General features: G+C 41.1%; 1 protein-coding gene across 1 annotated transcript in view; it reads right to left on the bottom strand.

Annotated features, from left to right (window-relative positions):
• mafa (MAF bZIP transcription factor a) overlaps nucleotides 1–21,887 on the bottom strand; it is a 74,861-nt gene extending 52,974 nt beyond the window's left edge. The window contains exons 1-2 of the mRNA XM_084932313.1: nucleotides 19,969–21,887; nucleotides 12,484–12,551 (exon numbers count right to left, since the gene is read on the bottom strand). Coding sequence (XP_084788439.1) covers nucleotides 12,524–12,551; nucleotides 19,969–20,936 — 996 coding nt within the window. The 5' untranslated portion in view covers nucleotides 20,937–21,887 and the 3' untranslated portion in view covers nucleotides 12,484–12,523. The remainder of the gene's footprint in view (nucleotides 1–12,483; nucleotides 12,552–19,968) is intronic.
• Between the last annotated feature and the right edge of the window lie 650 nt (nucleotides 21,888–22,537).

Below are 22,537 nucleotides of genomic sequence, written 5' to 3'. Positions count from 1 at the left end.
TGAACGGGTCTTTACACACTGAGAGAGACACACACACACATATTGACAGACTCACACGTTGGCCAGATACACTCTATTATGTGTAACCAAGCAGATCACAATGGCCCTAATGTCATTTAGCGTTATAAACATGTAGAGGTGAATGTAAACTCACACATCCTTTCATACACATTTGAGAAAACTTGTCTTGTAGGATGGGAATTTTTAAATTACGTGAACACATCAACTTTTAAAGGAATGTCTCAGCTAATCTGAAGCCAATTATGATGATGATCAGATGCATGCGCGTTCAAATCCACTCACTTCCTGTAAAACGTTGCTGCTGAGGAGTGCTTGAGCAATCAACCAAATCCACTCCAACAGCTTTTGTATGAGAGTACAGAAAGGAACTGTTTGCTGTACATTTAGTAATCACATAATTTCAGAAATAAGAAATCACAGGGGGAATATTCTATGTCAAAAGTGAATTAAAACTTCAAATATATTCAGAGAGCAACTAAGGAAATAAGGAAATAAGCATAATAAGAAGCAAATCTCTTTTTTTATTAGAAAGAAAAATCGAATTCCCGAATGGCTTGTGTCTGGACGGTGATTCTGGGCAGAACACCCAGACTCCCAGAGACAAAAACAAAAGGTGCTATTCTCTGAAAAGTGCTGACTCAACACACTGTGCCCTACAATAGAGAGCTGCTGTGGCGTGACACGGTGTGTCACTGACCCTAAAAGACTGCTGTTTCCATTTATAGACCTTTTCATTTTAGGTTGGATCGATACTGTAAAGCCACGTGTAGGTCAAAAAAAAAAAATCTACCTATTTTTTTCAAATTTTCCTTTAAAAAAAATGATAAATTCAGGCATTTTTCTTCTCTTCAGTAGCTGGCAGCAGGCAGTGACTGGAAACATGAGGCGAAAAAGAAATGGGTGACATGTGACAAAGGTCCACAGGAAAAACTGTGATACATTTACATAGTATGCGTCTTTTTAACTACCGGTTAGTGTGATGCCTTACACCAAGCAACTGAGAAATTTGTTAAATTGAAGTGTATGTGTGTCTGTGTGTGTAGAAAAAACCAAAAGAACAAGCCACGTTTGTCAGTATCATATGAGGTTGTTTCACCTCGCACGTTATTTATTAAATATTTCAACAGGAGCCAATTTCCCGTTAAGTGTCATTACAGTGTTTCTGCACACATGTACGCCTGCAAAGTGCCACAATTAATTGGACTTCATTTCCGGGAGATAATTTCCGACTGTTAGGCAGGCTGTAAAGGCACATCACCGTGCACATAATTACACAGGAAGGCAGAAGCAGCCTGCAGAATTTATCTTCCACCCCAAACATGAGAGGCTGGTGAGTGGGACTCTGCAGCAGCCTTTGAAGAGGCATTTATGTCTGTATACTAACTGTCTCTAAATGAGCTAGCACTGTCATATCACTGAGATGCAGCTTAATTTAGGTTTTAAACTCCCGCAGTCTGTGCCTCTATATTACTAAGTCCCTCAAAATATTTACCAAATGAATGAATTACAAAGATGCTGAATTAAATTACATCGCCCTGGTGGATATATGAAAAAATAGAACGGTGCAGGAACAAGGAAGCAGAATAGCAAACACACTGAACAACATGAATGAACTTTAAATTAACTGTGGACTGGATCTCCAGCTGTCTCATGTAGCTGAAAGCAGAAACCTGTGTCTTGAGTAACTGAGCTTCTCTCTGCCAGAGTTATCGTTTTTGTTGATATTATGCAAGGATCTGTAACACAGAAGCTATTTTTTTTCTAGTTGATTCAGATGTGAAATCACTTCTGTACTGCAAGGTTTGAAATTGATAGTAATTAAGATGTGATGGGAGATGTTTGAGAACAGGGGTCCAGGGCTTTTGTTGAAGGTCTTTATTGTTGAACTGCAAAAAAACCCCAAAAACAAAACACAGGTGAACACAAAAGTGTGTCCTTAAAGAGGACATTAAATGATTTGTGGAAGCCTATGAGGTGGATTAAGGACTGGTAGGTTGTTAACATGAAAAACTTCTAGTTTTTCTGTGTGTATGCGTGTGTGTGTGTGTGTGTGTGTGTGTGTGTGTGTGTCTATGTGTGTGCGTGTTTGTGTGTGTGTGACAGAAGGTTCCGGGGCTGCTGTGTGCAGTACCGGCTGGCAGGGTGGCTGTCAGAATGGCCCTGTTTCCTGTGTCAGCTCTAAAATAGGTCCAAACACAGCAGAGATGCACGACACACTCTGGCTATTTACAGCACACACACAGTGTGTGCGCAGGATGCTGCCAAGTATATGAAACCAGACTCGCTCTGTATTGTACTGTATCTGTTCAGAGACTAGAAAAAAAATTGTATTCACTTTAAATGCAGTATAATGGTGCAAAGAAATGTTGCACAGAATTTGTCTTGAAATTGGTCTTTAAAATAGTCAGTGTTATGTAAAATAAATTACATCTCACGATAGTGTATATGCATTACTTAGCGTGTGCATGTCCTTGACCCCTCCATATGTAGGTGTTGTGAGAGTATCGCGTATAGTAGATGCACTGCGTCCCGCTTATGTCACTGCACCCACCTCCTGTTCACTGGAACGTTGCCCTCTGTGCGTCCGTGACAGCACAACCTCCCAAATGATTCAGACATGTTACCAACTTCGAGGCTTGCGCTGCACACACAGGTAAAAAAGATACACAAACATCCCAAAGCACAAGAGCACATTCTTTAAATCTGTAATCGCCTTTAAAAAAAAAAAAATCCCACATTGATTTTAAATAAAGCACACCAAATGACACCTAATCTAAACTGTTGTTTCTTGGAAAAACCGAGATCTCTCTTTTGCAGATCACACACTTACAGATGGTTGTGGTTTAAACACCATTTGTGAATAACAGTGTCACATCACTGTTTCACACATGACCCAAATGGGCCATCTGAGACCAGCCTACCTGACACATTGTGACACACAAGCCATAACTGCCACTGACCATTTCCCACCACAACTGTTTATGTAAAGTAGCAAAAAGTCTGTAGTCAGTTGTCACATCCTATCATCTACCAAGAAGAGTGTCAACAGTTTGACCACAGTGATTCCCATGTAGCTTGTACGTGAGGAACTTAGTTCATATTTGCAGAACCATCACTAGAATACTGGAACCCTTACTTACTGGCTTCCCAAACGGGTGCCATATTGCGGTGGCACCCGTTTACTCAAGTCAGGTTTAATGCACTTTCACGTTAAATTGTCATCAGACGTTCCTGTTAAAATGGGCCTGTTCAAGTTGTAACTTTCTTAAGAACTAATCATCCAAATTATTGAAGGAATTAAAAAACAACAACAAAAAGTAAATTAAAAAAATAACACACGTAAACAAATTTCTGACTTCTGTTCTTTGGCTTATTTAAAGTACGTGCACAGTTTGTTTTATTTGCATCTTTTACAGCCACACTAGTTTCTCTCCTCTCCTCTGCATGTTGTGTCACTGTATGTGTATCTGTGTCAGTTTTTAGCAATGTAGGAATCTTTTCCCACACACAGCATAACAAAGTACTCAACCCAGGTGAAACACAGTATCAAAAACCAGCTTTTAACCACAACTTATTTTAATCTATGTTGGAATATATCTTAGTTAATATAAATATATTGTAACTTGACACTGCCTGTCCCCAGCAATACATCTGCTAGGTGTGAAGTAGTTACAGTTACTCGTCGCCACTCTAAGCGCTCTAATCAAGTCCCGTGAAAGATATTTAAATGATGCCTCATCTATATGTCATTCGGGCAAGCTTAATTTTTGCAGTCCACGTTTGCCCACACCATTAGTTTTTATCTAATATAGTATATATAGTTTTACACGGAACCCCCGTAAACAGAGACGGCATCAGGTTTCAGGCCCTGTTTAGTTTCGCTTCGCTCACCCACACTTTCTCTAGAATATGCTTCACTCTTTCAATCTTACGCTTTTTTTCTCAATCAGAATTTCCATTCAGTTAAAAGAAACAAATGCTTAACGTTTTTTCTTCTCCACCCAGGTGCAAAACAAAGAATATGAAATGATACAAATTACACGCGCATGGACACACACCACAATAAAACAAGAAACAAGGGAAGCTTTTGATCATGGCGCTTGCTTCGTGTTTGCATGTGTGACTGTGTGCCTGCATCTTTAAGTGTTTGTGCAGAGGGAAGAGCAGCAAGTGAAATGAGTTGAGCAGAGAAGAGGGAGCCCATATGGCGGTGGTTATCAGTGCGCTGTCGGTTTTCAGTCATCAGGCCCTCTGCATTTGGGTGAAGAAGAGGAGAAGGAGGAGGAGACTTATCCGGAAACCGATAAGGCGGGTCAGGCCTTTCTCAAATTATACGGAAATTATTTTAATTGCTAGTGAGAGCTGCAGAGCTTTGAATTTTATCTCCCTATTACTGTTTGCCTATGAGTGTCTTTCTCACAAACCCACCCCGGATGCTCCCTCCTTCCCCTCTTTTTTCCTGACTCGCTTCACCTTATTGTCTATTAAGTTTTCCCTAAAAATATCTTTTTATGCACATGCAACTGTCAGCCTCCATCTGGGGCTGCTGAGCAGGGAGTGTGAAGGCTTATTTCTCAGTGTTTTAGGTGTGTGCACTTGCCTGTGCTTATAGCATCTTAATGTACACAGGCCACAATGTCAGCATTTAACACCCAGGCACCATGTGACCAAGCTCTGAACCGGAAAAGTGAACCAAGAAATCTTTCCCTGGTTGATTTGTGCATGTGTGCGTGCGCGAATGCATGTCTTGTGTGTACTTGTGCTCCATGAACCAGAGAACTCAGGTCAGATGCTTCCAGTGTTGGGCTTAAAGCTGCTTTGAATGGGCCAGGCTGTGCTCATCTTCTGCCTAATCTTCCTACTCTGGTGAGTGTAGGGAGGAGGAGAAAAAATCCATAGTCTTTTCATTCTCCTGTGACCACTGTGCCTGTGACAGAGCAGCCATGGGAATGGAGATGGATACAAGCAGCCCTGCTTCTGACCTCCCTCTACTCCAACACAAGCGTGGAGATAAACAGGGCCGCAAGGATCGCTAACATCTTTCTTTCTCAGGCACACACAGACATATGCGCACACACTCATACAGGCGCAGACATCTCATTAAAGCAATAGTAGGTGAATGTTGCAACAGCAGTGTGCCACTGGGAGAGAGGTCTATTAGGGATACTATCAAGAGACGAGGGAAGGAAATGAGAGTCAGTGTACAGGACTTGTGCGCATCTCATTCTGGTGTGGCATATGTGTGATGTATGTCTAATTTTGACCTGAGGGATCCAGCAAAGGAGCCAGTATTAATACTTATTGGCTGAATCATTATGATAATCTGGTGACTAGAGAGTTAATGCAAGAATTCATAGAGTAAATATCTATTACGCAAGTGTGTGTGTGTTCGCATGTGTGTGTGTTAGAGAAGGAGATAGAAAAAGACTTGTCCACATGCAATTCTATATCCATAAGTGAGAAAGACAAGAGAAACTGCTCGAGAGCATACGGCAGGCCATTCATTCTAAATTACTCTTCCCTCCCTGTATCCTGGGGATTTTTGGAGTGATATTCCCCTCCTGCTCCCTTGTTCCCTCGGCTGTCACAACCCGTCACCACAACTATTCCACTTCAGCCACAGAGACAGAGGGTAAGCTTCGTCCCTCTCCATCACTCTCCTTACAAATCTCTCTCACTAATAACAGTTGTGCCATACTTGGCTGTAAGTTACTAATATTCTTTCTTTTATTCATATGGGTTTGTGTGTGTGTTTGTGTGCCTCTCTCTGTGTGTGTTTTTCCCTGTGTGTGTGTGTGTGTGTGTGTGTGTGTGTGTGTGTGTGTGTGTGTGTGTGTGTGTGTGTGTAGTGTATTATTAGTTTTAGAAGAGAACAGGAAACTAATCATGTTTTAGTTTTTGCTAACAAGAGTCTCATACTCCAGAATGTCAAACTGGAAAGTAAACAGAGAGCCATTCCTTTGGTCATGGCTTGTATCCATAGAGATCCATGTGTCTTATTATGGTTTGTCAGGGGTCATTACTGTAATTCAAGCAGACAGACGTTTATACTGAGAGAAGTACGCCATAATATTCTCTTTCTGTTTGTGTCTTTTTTTTGGTCTTAGCATCTATATGCAGCAGCTTCCGATAATGTCATCCTATACCGTTGTCCGCTTCTTGCAACCAGACACTATCAGCTGTGAACTCATCCCTCTCCTTTAATGATCAGGCCACAGAGAGGAAGAAGGAATAAAAACTAAGAGGAGTGAAGATGTTGTTCAATACATGGGGCTGTGCACGAGGGAGAGGAAAGAGCTTCCTCCGTTCCACGAAAGACTGAGCAAACTAGGACTGTGGTTCTTTCTTCATTTCAGGTTTTTTTTTTTGCCTCAGCCACAACATTCTTTCCGAAAGGTCTCACACTGGTCCAAGCCAAAATAAAAAGAGAGCAAATGAAAAGAAAAAAGTGACCAACGCGGTGTTTAACTTCACGGTGTAATCTCCTGACACAAGCCTCTTTGACAGTAGTGAGACGCAGAAGTGTGCCACTCTCCCGCCTCCACACTTTAAGGTTCGTTCTCCACGCTGTGTCAGAGGGGCCTCCTCTTTCAGGTCTCTGAGGCCATGCACTCTCCAAGAGTGACACTACCCAAATTCTGTAATTATAAGATGCAAAGAGAATTCCTCAGCCTGGTTAACCAGAACTATGAGAGACGGACAAATATTTACCCCCTCTCCACCCCTTCCCTCTGTTCCTCCTCTTTTAACACGCCCCCACCTCGATAATTTAACAGTAAGAGCAACTCAGCCTTGTAAACACAATAGTTATGTCTGCGCTCACAGAGCCATGAAGCAGACATACAGGCTCCACTACCCCTGCAGCTACTACTAATACAGCTCTCCTCTCCTCTCCTCTCATGTACATATGTCATCCCTTTATAAAAGCAAAGTTTGCATATCTTTAACAGGGTGCAACTGAAGAGTGCTAAGTAATTATTACAGCTTTGTTTTTATCTTCCTCCACCATACATTCCCACATAATTTATAATCAGTGTAAGCAAAAAGAAGCAGAACCTACTGTTGTTTAAATTAAACACACAATCTTTTAGGTCACACACACTTTTCTATATTATGTTATTTGGTTCTTCTCTGACCGAACAACAAGTCTGGACTTTCTCAAACATACACAGTTAAAATATGTTATGTCTGTTCTCACCTCCCATAAATGGCCTCTGGTTTAGTTATGGAACTGCATTTAGAATCCCGATGTTTATTTACAAAGTGTTAAATGCTCTAACTGTTTCTTCTATTACAGCACTCCTGTCCCTACATTGTAAAGGAGGGGTAGGGGCTTTGGCGTCCACGCACACCATATGTTTCTATCAGTTTAGCAAAATTAACTTAACACCCAGTTTTCTTCATGATCTTTTAAATACACCTAATCTTATCAGCTGATGTATTTTTTTTTTCACTATCAGTTTTGAGAAAGTTTTGAGAAATATCAGTTTTGTCTAAATTGTCCAAGTTGTCTGACTGTGCATTGTGCAGCCATGTGTGAGTTTCTCCATGTTTAGGAGTTTCTATTAAGTGTGCTAAATATAAAATGCTGCCTAAAGGTTTAGGCGAGTCAAGTTATGACTAACGTACGCCTGCAAAACAACAACATTAAATTGCACTTGCAACACTGTTTAACACTGCAGTGATTCAGCTTGGGAGCTCTATAAAGCTGAAAGTAAGTAAGGTGTCAGGAATCTATCAGCTAATTACAAAAAAATCTGTATGTTTATTAAGGTAAAACCAAATATTGCTTTAATGGCCAAGAGAAACAGCCCTGTGGCTTGTGGCTCCAGAGCACAGACTAAACATCTAATGATGTGTGTGCATTACTAAAACTCCCACCTGATTGCTTGTCTTAACACTTTGTAAACAGTGTGATAATATCTTAGGCCTAATATCTGTCCCTCTGCATGCATTACTGGGATCCTGGACTGATTAAATACCCTAGCATTTTAATTGAAAACAGAAAGTAAAGAAAAGTAACTTTTGGTTGGAAATTTCCTGTTTGACAGCAAGAAACTGAGAGAATTGTGTTGTTCTCGGAGGCTATTTGTGTTTGACATTAGCAGGCACGCACAATGCATTAAGCCAGGAATGTAAGTAATGTGCGCTTAGACATACGGCCCTAACTACACAGCGTCGACAGCATTGTTTAATGCGCAGCAATAACTCTGTTAGCCTGTTACTTCTCATTGCTTCTCTTTCTCTCCTCCTCTTTGTCACTCTGTGTGTACATTTCTTAAATGGTGCACTATAGGGTGAAAGACAAAAGATGAGAGAAGACACTGGAAGTCTCTTCAGAGCTATTAGCTTTGTACCATTCTGTCTCCCCCCCTAGCCCTGTTGAAGCAAGATACTAAAAATATTACAGGAACATTTGATATGATGCAGTGCTACTGGACAACTTTTATTCTTGCCTTAAAAATATGTTGCCGTGTTGTGATTCAAGAGGGGAGCTGAACTCTATCAGTGTAAATGCAGACTTGGCCTCCACAGAGGACCCGCACCCTGGGTGAATGACTGCAAGAGCTGCTATATGGCAGGATGAAGTGTGTTCATTTCCTTATTTATTGACTCACTTGCTTTTCTCTGAGTGTTTGAAATTAATAACAGCCAGCAGAAATCAGACAGAGGGATGAAAATCAGCACTTTCCCTGCAGTGAAGCCATTCATCAAGCTAACGAGGGGGAGAATAGAAGTGGAGAGGGGGGGAGGGAGAGTAGTGACGTTTGGAGAGGGAACAGAAAGCGGGAGGGAAGCAGGTGCAGTGTGAGGTGAAGGGAGGGAGGGAGGGAAAGTGACGCTGGGAACAGAGGGGAGGGGAAGGAAGCTAAGTTTGTTTGGGAGGAGAGTCATTTGGAGGATAGCGGGGCAGACAGAAGAGGAGGAGCTGTGTGCCACTCTATAAAGAGGAGTAGCGATAGAAAGAAGGGCAAGTTTGACATTGGAATATAAATAGAGAGGGAAGAGAGAAACAGAACGCAGGCAGGATTTCCAGAGATCAAGTCAAGAACCACCAAGTCATAACTTGAATCTGATGATGATGCGTTGATATATTTTAAAGTCCATGCCACTGCTAGTTGATAAAGAGTGAAGCCGCTGGCTTTATGGAGCTTTATAACAGCTCTTGCTCAGTGTCTGGGTTCTTCAGGCCTCTGCAAGAGGCATCAAGAACCTAGCAAAACAACACAGCAATGATATTTCCCATAACACTTTTAACAGTACAGAATAAGGAGTATACTAAACAGAACTCTTTTTCAGTGTCCCCAACTTTCATATATTATCTCTCTTCCTTTCACTGATGGGTGATGATGGGCCCGCCCTCACTTTAAAGGCTTCACCTTGTGATGGCTTTGGTCCCACGCTGCTCTGCCTCCCTACAGTCCACTAGAGACTCAACAGTATCTCACACCCAGAGTAGGGCTGACTAAGCACTTACCAGTGAGTCTCTCTTCTCAGAGTAAGAAAGGAGCGCCATGCTGAGAACTCTGCCACAGGAAAATAATTAGCAAAGTGGAGCTCTGCCCAAACACACGAGGCTAAATCTAGTAGCACTTCACAGTCAAATGAAACTATAAATCTCAATTCTTTTTCTTCTGTTTTTGCTTATTTGTTTGCCCCCCTAATACCCACCCACCCACATACACACACACACACACATATTTTTTTTTAGGATACATAATTTTCACAATTACAAGTAAAATCTTTGTTTCATGATAACTGTTAATAGCATGAATTTAACCAGGGGTACTAAAACTTAGTTCAATCTCATACAGTCTTTTAATGAAAACGCATCTATTGGAAGCTGCACATTGCTTTGCACTCGTTCTTCACGAGGCATCTGAGTCACTTCAAGCTGACAAATTTGTGATAGGTGCCTTGTGATGACGCAAACTGTGTCCATCTCACTGTACATGGATATATGTATTTTTAACTTTAAAGTTAGACCACAGTGTCTTTGGTCACCAAGGCTAAATATAGTCACCTCCTCCTGAACAGTCTCCAGTTTCTCACTCCTTTCCAAGAGGCAGGTGGAGCAGATAGAAGGGGGGGAAGGTGGGATAGCACCCAGTCTTGAATAAATCATCCCACAACTTTTGACCCATATGGAGGAGGTTGTTTTTATACTTCACACTGCCCCCCTTCTCTCCATGGCCTCTGCACCCCTCTGTCCCATTCATTTTCTCCCCCACATGACAGGTTAATCTGGATCGATTTCATCTGCCCTCAACGACTGAGACCAACATCCTGGCACCCAGAAATAGAGCACACTGTGACGGATTCGCCTCCTACTAACCATTACCGTTAACAAGCAACTCTAAGAAGGGGTGGACAAGAGAAGATGTTTTGGGAAGTTTAAAAACAACATAATTTACTGCACAGAGGAAAAATACAGATGTGAAGAAACGAAAGACACTTGTTAAGATGGGAAATTGAACAGTGCGATGAGCTGTGGTATGTGGGTGATGCTGCTTCAGTAGGTTTCACCCAAACCACGTTGTCATACAATGGTCACATGACTGTATGCTGTATCTTTATGTGAGCACAAACACTCACACACACACACACACACACACACACACACACACACACACACACACACACACACACACACACACACACACACAGACCTTTTTCCCCCAATCTATATTTGCACTCCACTTTCTCACAGCCTCTTACACTGCATATACACACACCTGGCATTTTATCTTTGTCAGCATATTCTGGGTCCTTCAGCTCCCTACTGGGCTCTGAACTCCAGTGTCTCTTTGCATGGCAATCCCCTGAGCTGTGCCTACCTTTACAACACACAGGAAAAGCACACTGGCAGGTAGTTTTATACCAATGTTAACCTCTATTTACAGTATCTTCATACCAGCTCTGCATCTTGTGGCGTAAATACATTTGTGCCTGGGAAAATCTTTTTCTTCTAGGATTAGTTAGGTAGAGGCGCAGTGACATAGTGTCCTGGTGGCAGTCCAGGCTCGAGTCAGGACACTGTTTCCCCAGGCAAGGACACCAAGACCTGGCTCTCCGTCTCCATCACTCAGCTTGTCCTCCTGGAGCTACGTGGCCAGACTGCTCATCACCCCAACCCCCCCACCCCATTCTTCATATGCATGGATTTGCATAAAACAAAGACATGGCTCTGCCTGGAATGTCTGCCATGGTTGAAACTGCTAAGAACGGGATCGACCAGACCACACCGCATGCAGCACCTCTAAGTTCAGCTGGCAGGTTGTCAGAGCACAACATCAGCATAGCGCATGGCAGGAGAACCGAGATTTACGAGGCCGCGTAAGATAGACACCCTCATGGTTTTCCACTTTAATTCGTTTAACATCCGTTCCCATGGCATTGTTTATATTCGACACCCCTTAGCAGCGAGCAGAGGGCACCTAATTCACAGTGATGACGTGGGAGGAGAATCAGAGCACTTAAAACACTTCATCTAAAGATGATTTGTCCTTGTCTTCCCTGATGGCTTTTGTCCTGCTTCCCCTCCTGAAGTTAAGTGGATCTGGCGAAAGGCCAGCTACTGATCCCGCTCCCCACTTAGAGACAATCAAGTAAATAACAGCAGATACAAATACATGTACACAAGCACACACGCACACACTTACAGTATATTCTTCTTTGCATTGGTAGAAAAAGTTAGAATGCAAGTGTTCTTTCATTCTTATGTGTCATGATGAAGCACAGTGCAGCTGTTTGCTTTGGAACAATCAGTGAAACCATTACAGGAACATTTGGGTTTGCAATATACAATCTCCCAGGTTGCCCTTTGTCTCTGCAAATTGATATCAAGACTCAAATCTTATTCTTCACTCTTTGTCACTGGTGCAAAACACGAACATATAATTTGCATTTGAATGAGTGGCTCTAATCTGCTGGTTGTCCTGATCGGGGATGAAGGATGTTGCCCTAGACTCAAAACTTCATGTGTCGTGTGATTTTTCTTCTCCATGGATAAAATAAGGTATGATAATGGATACGATATCAAGGAACGTTATTGCATCAGGGAGATAGATGTGATAGAGAGATATTGCCAACATTAAGAAGGTGTGTGCTCTTTAGCATATACAATGCATTATGTATCCATTATAAAAAGCTTACAGACATGCATTGTGTTTTAAAACATTCAGTAGCATATGTGGTGACTATTTTCTCCGTTTAATATGACTGCCTGATATTAATGAATAGTTAATATGGATTTAATTGTGTAGTGCTAGAAATGAAAAATGCATACCACAAATAATACTTGTATAATATAGCATAACACAGCTATGTTTGGTAGCATGTGCAAAGCTGTGGTATTTTTCTAAAGAAGGAATATTTTGTAAACTCAACAAATCTGATATTGCTCACTATAATTAAGCAGAAAATGTAAAAAAGAAAAGGCCAAAGTTATCAGACATTTACCTCAAGAATCCTCAAGGGCACGGACGGATGGTGCTTGAAATCACAGATGGAGAAATTTTCTTGATGACCTGAAGAAGCAGAAAAGATTGGACAAACAGATCAGATAAATTAATATCAGCGTAAATATGCTTGGTGTCACCTTTTCACCCTCTTCCCTTCTGTCTGCCTCAGACACGGATACACACAAGAAGGCCCACACAAACAATCACAAAGAAACAAGCAGACTCATTCTGAGCAAGATTCACTCTCACCTTGTCTCTTTGGTGAAATACACTACATGTATCATAGTAAATGTTTGATGCTGGGGGAATTGTAAAAATTTACATGCAAATAGATTCTACAGGCGGAACCCATGCATCAAAACACAAGAGACAAAACTAAAATATCTAAGCGTACGTACGGCGTGCCATCACACAGACAAGGCAAAATAGATTTTTTTTTCTTTTTTTTTGTAGAGGCATTTATTTCTGTTCATCTCATTCAGTTGAATAATGAATTGTTCTAACAGGGGAGGAATTGTGGCAAATAAAAAAGAGAGGGATAAAGTCTTGTTTCCTTGCTACCCTGTGACTGAAACTTTCAGAAGTACCCTGGCAAAACATACAAAAGTGGGCATGTTGCTTTAGGCGGGTCCAAATACAGTTCATATCCCCTATAAATGTTGCTTCACAAGTAAAAACATTAGCTCAGCTCTTAGCTCCCTGTGCAGATTCCAAGCCGGGCCGGTTTAAAGTTCCTGGAAAATAACAGCGGTGGAAGTAATTTGCCTGTACGCTACTGTGAGGGAAATTTTAAATCACTGGATTTTCAAATAAATGCCGCATAGAACCGGCACAAAAGCAGTGAGGCAGCTGTTGTGATTACAGATGTTAAGAAAAAAACAAAAAAACCCAAAAGGCTCCTAATGGTGCTAAACTGTGATCAGCAGCCAATCAGCTGACAAATCATATCACCTGCTAGATATAGCAGGATATTATCTTTTTCATGTCTTAGGTTTGCTTTATTTCACCTGTCATTCAAGGTGAAAGTACTGAAAATGTAAAAATACATATGCTGAGATATGACTTGGACTTACCTAAACAACAAAATTGCACTTACATCTATGCTCCATGTGTATCGCTCTGCATGCAGCTCCCTATTTCATACTGATCTGCTTTAAAAGTTACACCTGAGGAACCAAAGGAATGGACTTAAATGTCTAGAAAACAAAAACATTTGTGGAGCGCAGAGGGATTTCACTCATGTAGCTAGATTTTTAGTGGGAGAAATTTCACAAACATATGCCCGTTTGAAAGACTGTGTGTCTCACTTTTTCTTTTACTCTGTTACCTCTTGCTTTAGCGCTGCTGCATTTATTTAAGTCACAGGCTCTTGGTTTGGGTCCATTTACAGACATATAAAATTACTCCAGCAAATCCCTACCACCTCATTACCAACATAACCTGCAGCCAGTCTTTCAAGGACGACTCTCTAATGACACCACATGTATCAGCTTAATGTCTATTTGAAGCAAGCTTTCTGCCACAAAAGAAAGAAAGAAATGTACAGACATCATCGACAGCAAAGCGTAAAGTGTAAGTATTGATGCCTGGCATTTATTTATTCCCAGTGAACTGCACTATAGCACCATTCCTCTCTTATACGATTGTACTATTCCTCTCTTCTACACTGTGAATGTGAGAATAATGTTCCTTTTTTTGTTTCTGTACTTAGACAGACCATTCACAGATGTGGCTGCCACCTGGTTGTGTTGAGACACATGACTGCCACTGCTGCTGCACATCCTCACTCCAATCTTCTGTCGACAGTGGTTTTTGTCCACAACCAAACACATATAAAACATTTTCTAACTGTTGAAAGTGAAAATAGTAAAAATGAAAAACAGAGGCAAATTTCATGCAAAGGTAGGACGAACAAATGTGAAAATGCAAAGAAAAAAAAAGAAACAGATCTTATTCCATTTATTTTGGATTCATCATCACACTAAGACAGATTAGAAAAATATGTTTTAAAAAAAAACACAGTTGAAACTTGGCACTTTTGATATTTTGTGAGTCTTTATTAACCCCAGTTGTGTAAAATGTGACAGAAAGCCACAGCTTAACACACCCACTCTGAGTCAGTTGATATTTAAGACAGGAACAATGAATTTACCCCAAGTACGACTGGCTGCTTTGTTTTGCAACACCCACAATGAAATGGTTGAATGAAGTGGGTGTGAGAACAAGATTAAATGTTCACCATGTGTGCCACAAATACTACCAGACTCAGAGTAAATAAATAAATGAATACATGAAAATAATCAGAATGAATGGCAGCGTGAAAATAAACCTGGCCAGCTTAAGCCAAGTGCCACTGCCCTTCACAGCATATTTAATAGACACTTTTCCTGCACCCTGTATTTAAACTCCTTTTGTATGTGTGCTATTATAGTATAGTATTATTATATAATCTTTTCACAGTCAAAAATATATTATTTGTTTTCTTGCAATTCAAAAAATGTAAAGACAGGAGTGAAATATAGGATGTTAATAATTAAAAAATATATATAGCAGGGAGTTGTGCTGAATTTACTGGATACTATGCTATGTCGGATGTGTGTGTACATCTCATTCATTGGGTTCTGGGCAGAGGAAATGAGCACGAGTTCCCCAGGGCAGGGATTACTCTAATGACTTTGAGAGCAGCCTTGTGCGCTGTAACTTTTGACCTCTGCTCATCCTCTTTGACAAAAAACACAACAAGAGAAATACACATGCATGCACACACACGGATTCATGCATCTACACCTACAAACACATACATGACATACCGTGCGAAACAGCAAGACAAAAAGATTTGCTCCAATTGTTCCTCTGGCACTTTCTAAAGCCTGTAAGAATTCAAACCCCCAACCGGCTCTTATTTTTGGTTCTGTCGACTGGCGTACTGGTACTTAACTGAACATTGTGCTGCATCTTATGCTGTCAACCTGCATAGCGCCAGCGTTCCACATGAGTGTCTCGCTGGAAGATCGATCATTTTATCACTTACATAACCGCTGCGTACGGGCACCACAGATATAAGAGGAAACATCTTTTTACAAATTAGATCTGTCTTCGCAAAAAATGCCATTTAGCTCGGGGACTCGAGTGTTTGAGTCACACACAGAGAGAAGCATAAGTAACACTATGGTCTGAAACAAAAGAATGGAGCAAATCTATTCTTTTGTTTTCGTATTGTAAGTTGGTGAGTGTGTTTTCATGTTTAGTATGCGTGCGGTGACTGTGTTTTAGTGGATGGACATTAGAGGTCTAAATGATCTGTTCCAATGAGGAAACAGTCAAACTAAATAAGTTTAAGAGTCTTATAAAGAAGCCCCTAGCAAAAAACAAATGTTCATTTTTTACATGCCACTCAAAACACATCAAAAAAAACCACTGCACTGAAAGCATGGTTTAAAGAGAGGCAGAAAAGAAGAGACTCTTAAGCAAAGAGGAAATTATTTCCTCTTTGAAATGGCAAATACAAAAACATGTCTTTTAAATGAGGGGAAAAGCAAATGATTATCCTCTCTAAAGCCATTTCATACATTGTTGTGGTTAATGTGACATATCAGACTATAACGGTACTACTGCTTTAGATGTAATTAGATAAATTGAGGAAGAAGGAGAACGGCTTGGCTGTAAATTGCATGGTGTGTACATGCTAAGACCCAACACTGGCACAGCTGCACAGAGCTACACTCACGATTTATCATCTTTACATCGCAGGAGCCACTGGCCCACACCACTATTAATCATCAGCAAAATCATTTAATTCAGCCCAAGCCTGACTATTGTCTCAGCTTCTCCCCTCACTCTGGGCAAATCAGCCACCACAGCAGCAGTGCACACCTCAGATCTTGGGTTAAAACTGTCTTTCTCCCTCTCCCTCTCTCTCCTTTTTGATGAGCTGTGTAGCACATCATCATTGGCAGATGGCGCAGAAGCTTACTTTTTTGCAAATTTAACAAGTATGAAATTTATAATGGCAAAGACTACGAACAGTTGAGCACTTACTGCTTTAACACACTGACAGTGCGGTTCATTTTTATGAAAGGCGTTTTTTGTCTGTATCCGTTGGACACTGATAATCTGTGGCTAAACTGCAAAACAGAAGACAAATCCAGATTGAATCTGTCTTCAGAAACTGTAGCGTTTCCTCAAAGTGTATTTTGGCACGTTGGTCTTCCTGTTTCAACAAACAAATTGTTCCGAATGCCCACAAGCCTATTCCTTGTGAACTCAGCAAAGAACTTTTCCTCTTGTCTTTCTAGAAAGTGGCAAGTTTAGTTCGTGTCCAAGTGCAGTCCAAAAGTTATGTTAAAAAGAAAATCAGCGTATGATGTAAAAACACCAATTGAAATGCAAGATTGGGTACAGCAGAGCAGAGACTCTTCTGCTAACCACAGTGGCTGACATAAATTGGCACCTTCTCCAGCGCCCCCTCACATGCCTGACATGGCTGTGCCCTCCGTGCGCCCCGTCTCCCACAGCATGTTTGCTTCAGGCCAACGTCCAGACCCACTGACAAAAAGGATAGAGCTGGATGAAACTGAGAAAGCCAAACGATGACATGCTAATGACTGTAAGTGCAGAGTGTCCGAGAAACACGGTAAGCGGGCACAACAGATAAGTAAGCAAAGAATGTGTAAAAAGGGTAAGTGAAGGGTACAAATATGGAGCATGCATCATGCACAGCCACAAGAAACTCACAGCGTTGTCATTATTACATACTGCCACTCAAGGAAACACACACACACACACACACATTCAGATTTACACCTAAGTCCAAATACACGCTTGCATACTCCCACATGAAGCAGCACTTAAGACAAGCACACACATATGCACAAATAGAAAGGCTCACACATGACCAGACTGTTCATAATAATGTTAACATGATTTATCAGACATAAAATCAAATTGGACTTCTGCAAATAAAAATGAGGATGAAGTTCATGAACTGAGATGTAAACACAATATTTCTAACACTTATTTTTTTGATTATAATGATAGAATCACATTGGAGTTTAAATGAAAAATGTCAGCAGGTAAGGTCTGTTTCTCCTTTTTAGGATCATCATCATAGGAAATAATAAATACATATATTTTTATTTGGTGTTAATTCATGGATTGTGAAGAAACATGCGTCTCTATCATTCAACAGACTGTCAAAGCAGAAATGTTTAATTAGCTGCACGCCACTGTGAGTTATTGTTATTATTATTAGGCTTCATTAAGTTATTGCAACAATGGACTTGCATCTCTACATTTTACAATTTTTTTTTACACTGCCAGCCTGAATTGCTTTCCTTAAATGTTCAACTCATTCCTGTTTCTGATTCTTCCAAAATGGTCTAAGAAGCTCTTACTAAATTAATTCTGGCAGAAACGCCTTAAAAAGAGGGTAACAAGACCCCTATAAGCAGTGTTAAAATGTGGGGCAGTAATATGGAGATGACATGTTTTCTAGTTTCATTTCTGTGTGTTTCACTCACAAACAACAAAGAGTCTCAGGACAACTCAAAAGAAAAGTGAGAAACTTATTGAAGACAGTTACATACATTTATTGCATATCATTTAATTGTATGAAATGAGAAACGAGCACATATGAACATCACATATGGTTAGTGAATGAAATAATTTTGCACAGCAAAATATATATATATGTATATATATACTATATGTAAGATGAAAGATTAATTAACATATTTTCAAAATTTATTGGCGAATGGTACTCCCCCCTTTTATACATGCAGGGTGACACTCCCTGACGATCTAATAATGTCCGGACATTATAGATTAGAATAATTACTTATTGCTTTGCAAATGTTTACGTTTATTTAAGAGAAAACAACAGTATACCCTGAACTGATGCTAATATCTCCAAATGGTAGGACTAAGTCGTAAACGAATGTCAGATCTATCTTCTTGGGAGATGGAAAGCTAATTTTCCACATGACATTTTTTTAGTGCATTTCTGTTCAGAATAAGTCAGTTCAATCAAGAAACACATTTTCAAAAGCACAGTAATTTACTTAGACTCCGGTTGTGAGAATTGTCTTCTCCAAATATACTTTTTCTTTATATAGTTATTTAAAATATAATAATAAAATGTGTGTCGGACACCAGATCTCTCACACTTCGGTTTATAGCACATGCTGCAAAAGCGCTGTTTTATGCACTGCACAATACTGCTCACTGTATAAATTGGAGCCGAGCCAATTTCTCTTAATCAGTGTTAAAAATAGTTTTGGGCAGCAATCTTATTATTAATTATTCTAGAAATCTATATGACATAAGCTGTAGCACATGATATCTTTTGCATCATAGATTATAAAACTTTGTCTTTAAATTACGCTTTAAAAATTATTCAAATGATGACAAATGCACAATGGAATATATTTAAATAACAACATAGGCTTAGCAACAGACTAAACTTCCAGGAAATTGACTGGTAATTTCCTTCATACTGAAGTCTTTTCTTTTTCCCCTCGCACCAGGGTCCCCGCCGACAAACTTCCACCAGGAATGCCAGCGCATTCACTGCAGTCTTATGACAGCCGATGGTGGTGCACTTCAACACAGCTGAAATGCACCACTACAGGGGGTGGGGAGTCCTGTCACTTTTTTGTCTCTGTCCCAAAAAAGTGAGGAGGCCTAAATGAAGTATGAGTGCCATGCTGGAGTCATCCGACAAAAAAGGACATCTTCAAGCATAGAAAGAAAAACCATACATGTCCAGCATGCAGGGCAGTTCAATAACACATCTCTTTAAAACAATGAAGAGTTTGTAATGGATACAGTCTTTTGTTGCTCCACACAATAACAAGCAAACGCATGAGATGAGGTGGCGTCAAACGGCAGGCTTGCAATCCTCCAAGTTTGGCAGACAAAAAAAAATTAAAAATAAAAAAAGGAGAAAGAAAGAAAAAAAAGGAAAAACATACTGTCGATGGATGCACTTTTGATAAGAATCTGTACACTGAATCAAAACTAAAATGATGAAAAAGGGCCAAGTTGATGAACTTCAAAGGAGTATACTTAGTGCTTGCATGCACACTTGGTATACTGCGGCATAAAGTTGGATCAACTTTCAAATATCAAACACTGCAAATCTAATGAACAGAGATGAAAAAAAATCTTGACAGACAAACTATGTGTAATATACTGAGTATGATAGCAAAAAGTAAAAAGTTTTCTCAATACGCCTCTTCTAGATTAAAAAAAATGCGGATAACAAAGCCCTCCAAATCTACAGCAGTGTTAGAATGGAGGGAACTTGTTTTCAAAAAAATAAATGTAATAAAAAAAAGTTGATAAATTAGTTCTTGATCTAGGCATATAGTGGGATTTGCGTCAAGTAAATAATAATAAAAAAAAGTTTCAGAATGAAAACTTTTTACGCGGGGTGAGTTATTCATCTGATATAGTTTTATTTCGCGATAATGTCGAAACTCACATGAAAAACTCCGGAGATGAAGGGTTGTTGTCACTGCTGGATCCATTTTCTCTGAAGCCGTTGCTGATGAGCTTCTCATACTTTTCTTTGTACGCGTCCCTCTCCCGGACCAGCCTGGAGATCTCTTGCTTTAGGTGCTCGACCTGCTGCAGGAGTTGTGTCTTCTCTCCCTCCAGGACGTGCCGCTGCTGAACTCGCTTGAACCGGCAGGACTGAGCGTAGCCTCTGTTCTTTAGGGTCCTCCTCTTCTGTTTCAATCTGATCACCTCTTCTTTGCTGACCCCCCGTAGCTGCCGGTTGAGCTCCCGCACTGACATGGTCACCAGCTGCTCGTCTGTGAACCGCTCCTCCAAGCGCATGTGTGGGTGACTTGTCCCAGAAGTGCCGTTGGACTGGACGCCCGGTGCCTGGTGGTGGCTGCTGCTGTGGTGGTGATGGTGGTGGTGGTGGTGTTGCGCTCCGTTCTGAGCGGCTGCCGCAGCAATTACTGCCGACACCACCGCCGCGGCGGACCCCATCTCTTCCCCGGCCATGGTGCTTCCTGCTCCGGCTGCACCAGCAAACTGCTGGCCCCTGGCATAGCCATCGAAAGACTGGAGCTGGTGACTGCTGTTGATCAGCGCCTCGACCGCGTCTTCGGGGCTGAAGCCCAGCGCCTCTGGATTCAGCTGCTGTTGATAACCGGACATCCAGTAGAAATCCTCAATGTGTGTCTTCTGCTCACTCCCCGAGCCCGGACTGGGCGCCGAGAAGCTTGGGGAAGGGGGCACCGAGCTGCAAGGCGTGCTCATCGGGGTGGAAGACAAGGATCCCCCGGCGATAAGGCGACTGCACTGGCTGATGTTGCGATCGGGCTCCACCGGCTCCTTTTTCACTTCAAACTTCATCAGATCGAAGTCATTAACATATTCCATGGCCAGGGGACTGGTGGGCAGGTCGGAGTTGCTCATTGCCAGCTCTGATGCCATCCTCTTGCTGCTGACAGTCCTCCAAACGGGGTGAAGAGCAGCTGTCAAACTGGGTTGGTTGGGAAGAACGTGAGCCAGTTTGATTTTTACGCGTTTGTCTTGAAACTGAAAAAAAAATAGGTTTTCGGCGTCCTTTTTGCAGCCGCGGACTTGCAGGCGTGTGAGAGTAGAGTTTCTTTGCAGAGTCTATTGCACTGACACACCAGTGCCGCGCGTACGAGTAGCGGAGTCCTTTTTCAGCATGTGAAATTCGGCGGTTTTGGATTTCAAACATTTAACACTTTACGGTGTCTTCATGAATACATTGCGCACGCGGAGAGGGAAACACACCGAAAGTCAGGGAGTAAAAGCTCACTTGCACGTTCTAAGCCGCTGTCTGGTGGGGCGATTTTTTAGTGGGATCACACAGCAGATGAGTTTAAGCATTGTAGCCGCTCTGACGTCAGGCTGGAAATGGGAAATTGACTCGGACGACGAGCCAATAGGGTCGCACACTCTAACAGCTAATTAACATATTAGTAGCCCAGAGAAACAAAACTTTTATCTACCGTCAATGGACACCAGCTGACTGTCAGTCGGAGCATAGATCCCTTTGTTCTTTTTATCGTAATTTCGATTTCATTTTATTTATTCATTTATTTATTTATTACTTTACTTTTTCGAAGTATGAGTTGTAAGTGGAACGAAGCAGAGCATGCATGCTCTAAATTAATTACAAAACGGAGTTGTAATGCTTGACATATAGAAAAAAGAGAGAGAAAGCAATCATAAAACAGACCTTATATAGTTCGCGTAACCCTGTAGCATAAACTGGTTATACATTTTAAGACATAAGTCTTAATCTTGCGAACATTACCTGAAAAAAACCCGTCCACTTCCTAATGGCAATGTCTGTTATTTGTCTGAATGTACAGCGCAATTAAAACCTAGAAACTATGTTTTATCAACTAAATATAAAACAAAAGTGGCATGTAAGAAGCTGCGCGGTAACTTGACAAAAAAAGGGAAAAAAAATATGAAAGGCGGATTGAAGACGTTGTCGTGTTTTCGCACACCATTATAAAACTCAACACTGCCACCTTTTGGGCACGCTAGTAAAAGGGATTCCCCTCCCCATCCAGTCCACACAATTTTCGAAGAGTTGAAAGTTGAATGAAACGTATACTGTTTGCAAAACACAAACACATGTACACGGTCCGAGTGTCGTTGTTTTCTTCATTTCAGTAGGAAAAAGACACGGTGCCCCGACTGAATTTCAAACATCTTACATAACAAAGTCAATTTTGTGTTTTATGGAAGAAGTCATATCAGAGGAAGTGGATGCGAATGAACCCGCTGCTCAGTGCAAACTGATATTCTGTGGAAGCCATAAAACTCACTTTATCTGAGTACATTGCTCTTTATCTCAGTTCAGAGGTCTCCTGCATTTAATTGACTTGTGTACAGCACTAACATGAGTCAGTCTTGGTAATCCAGCTTCCACTGTCCTGTCTAGTTAGGTGGTTATAGTTTCTTTACCCCAGTGGACACAGCATGATTTTTAAAGTCAGAATAAATAGTAAGGTTTGTATACAGTTTGTATACAGTGTATAGTTGAAGTC

Source organism: Perissodus microlepis, chromosome 1, assembly GCF_051167445.1.
Source record: "Perissodus microlepis isolate ML-2025 ecotype Zambia chromosome 1, ASM5116744v1, whole genome shotgun sequence".
NCBI classification, from domain to species: domain Eukaryota; kingdom Metazoa; phylum Chordata; class Actinopteri; order Cichliformes; family Cichlidae; genus Perissodus; species Perissodus microlepis.
The sequence above is the reverse complement of the archived record's forward strand: the minus strand, read 5'-3'. Positions and strand labels throughout refer to the sequence as shown.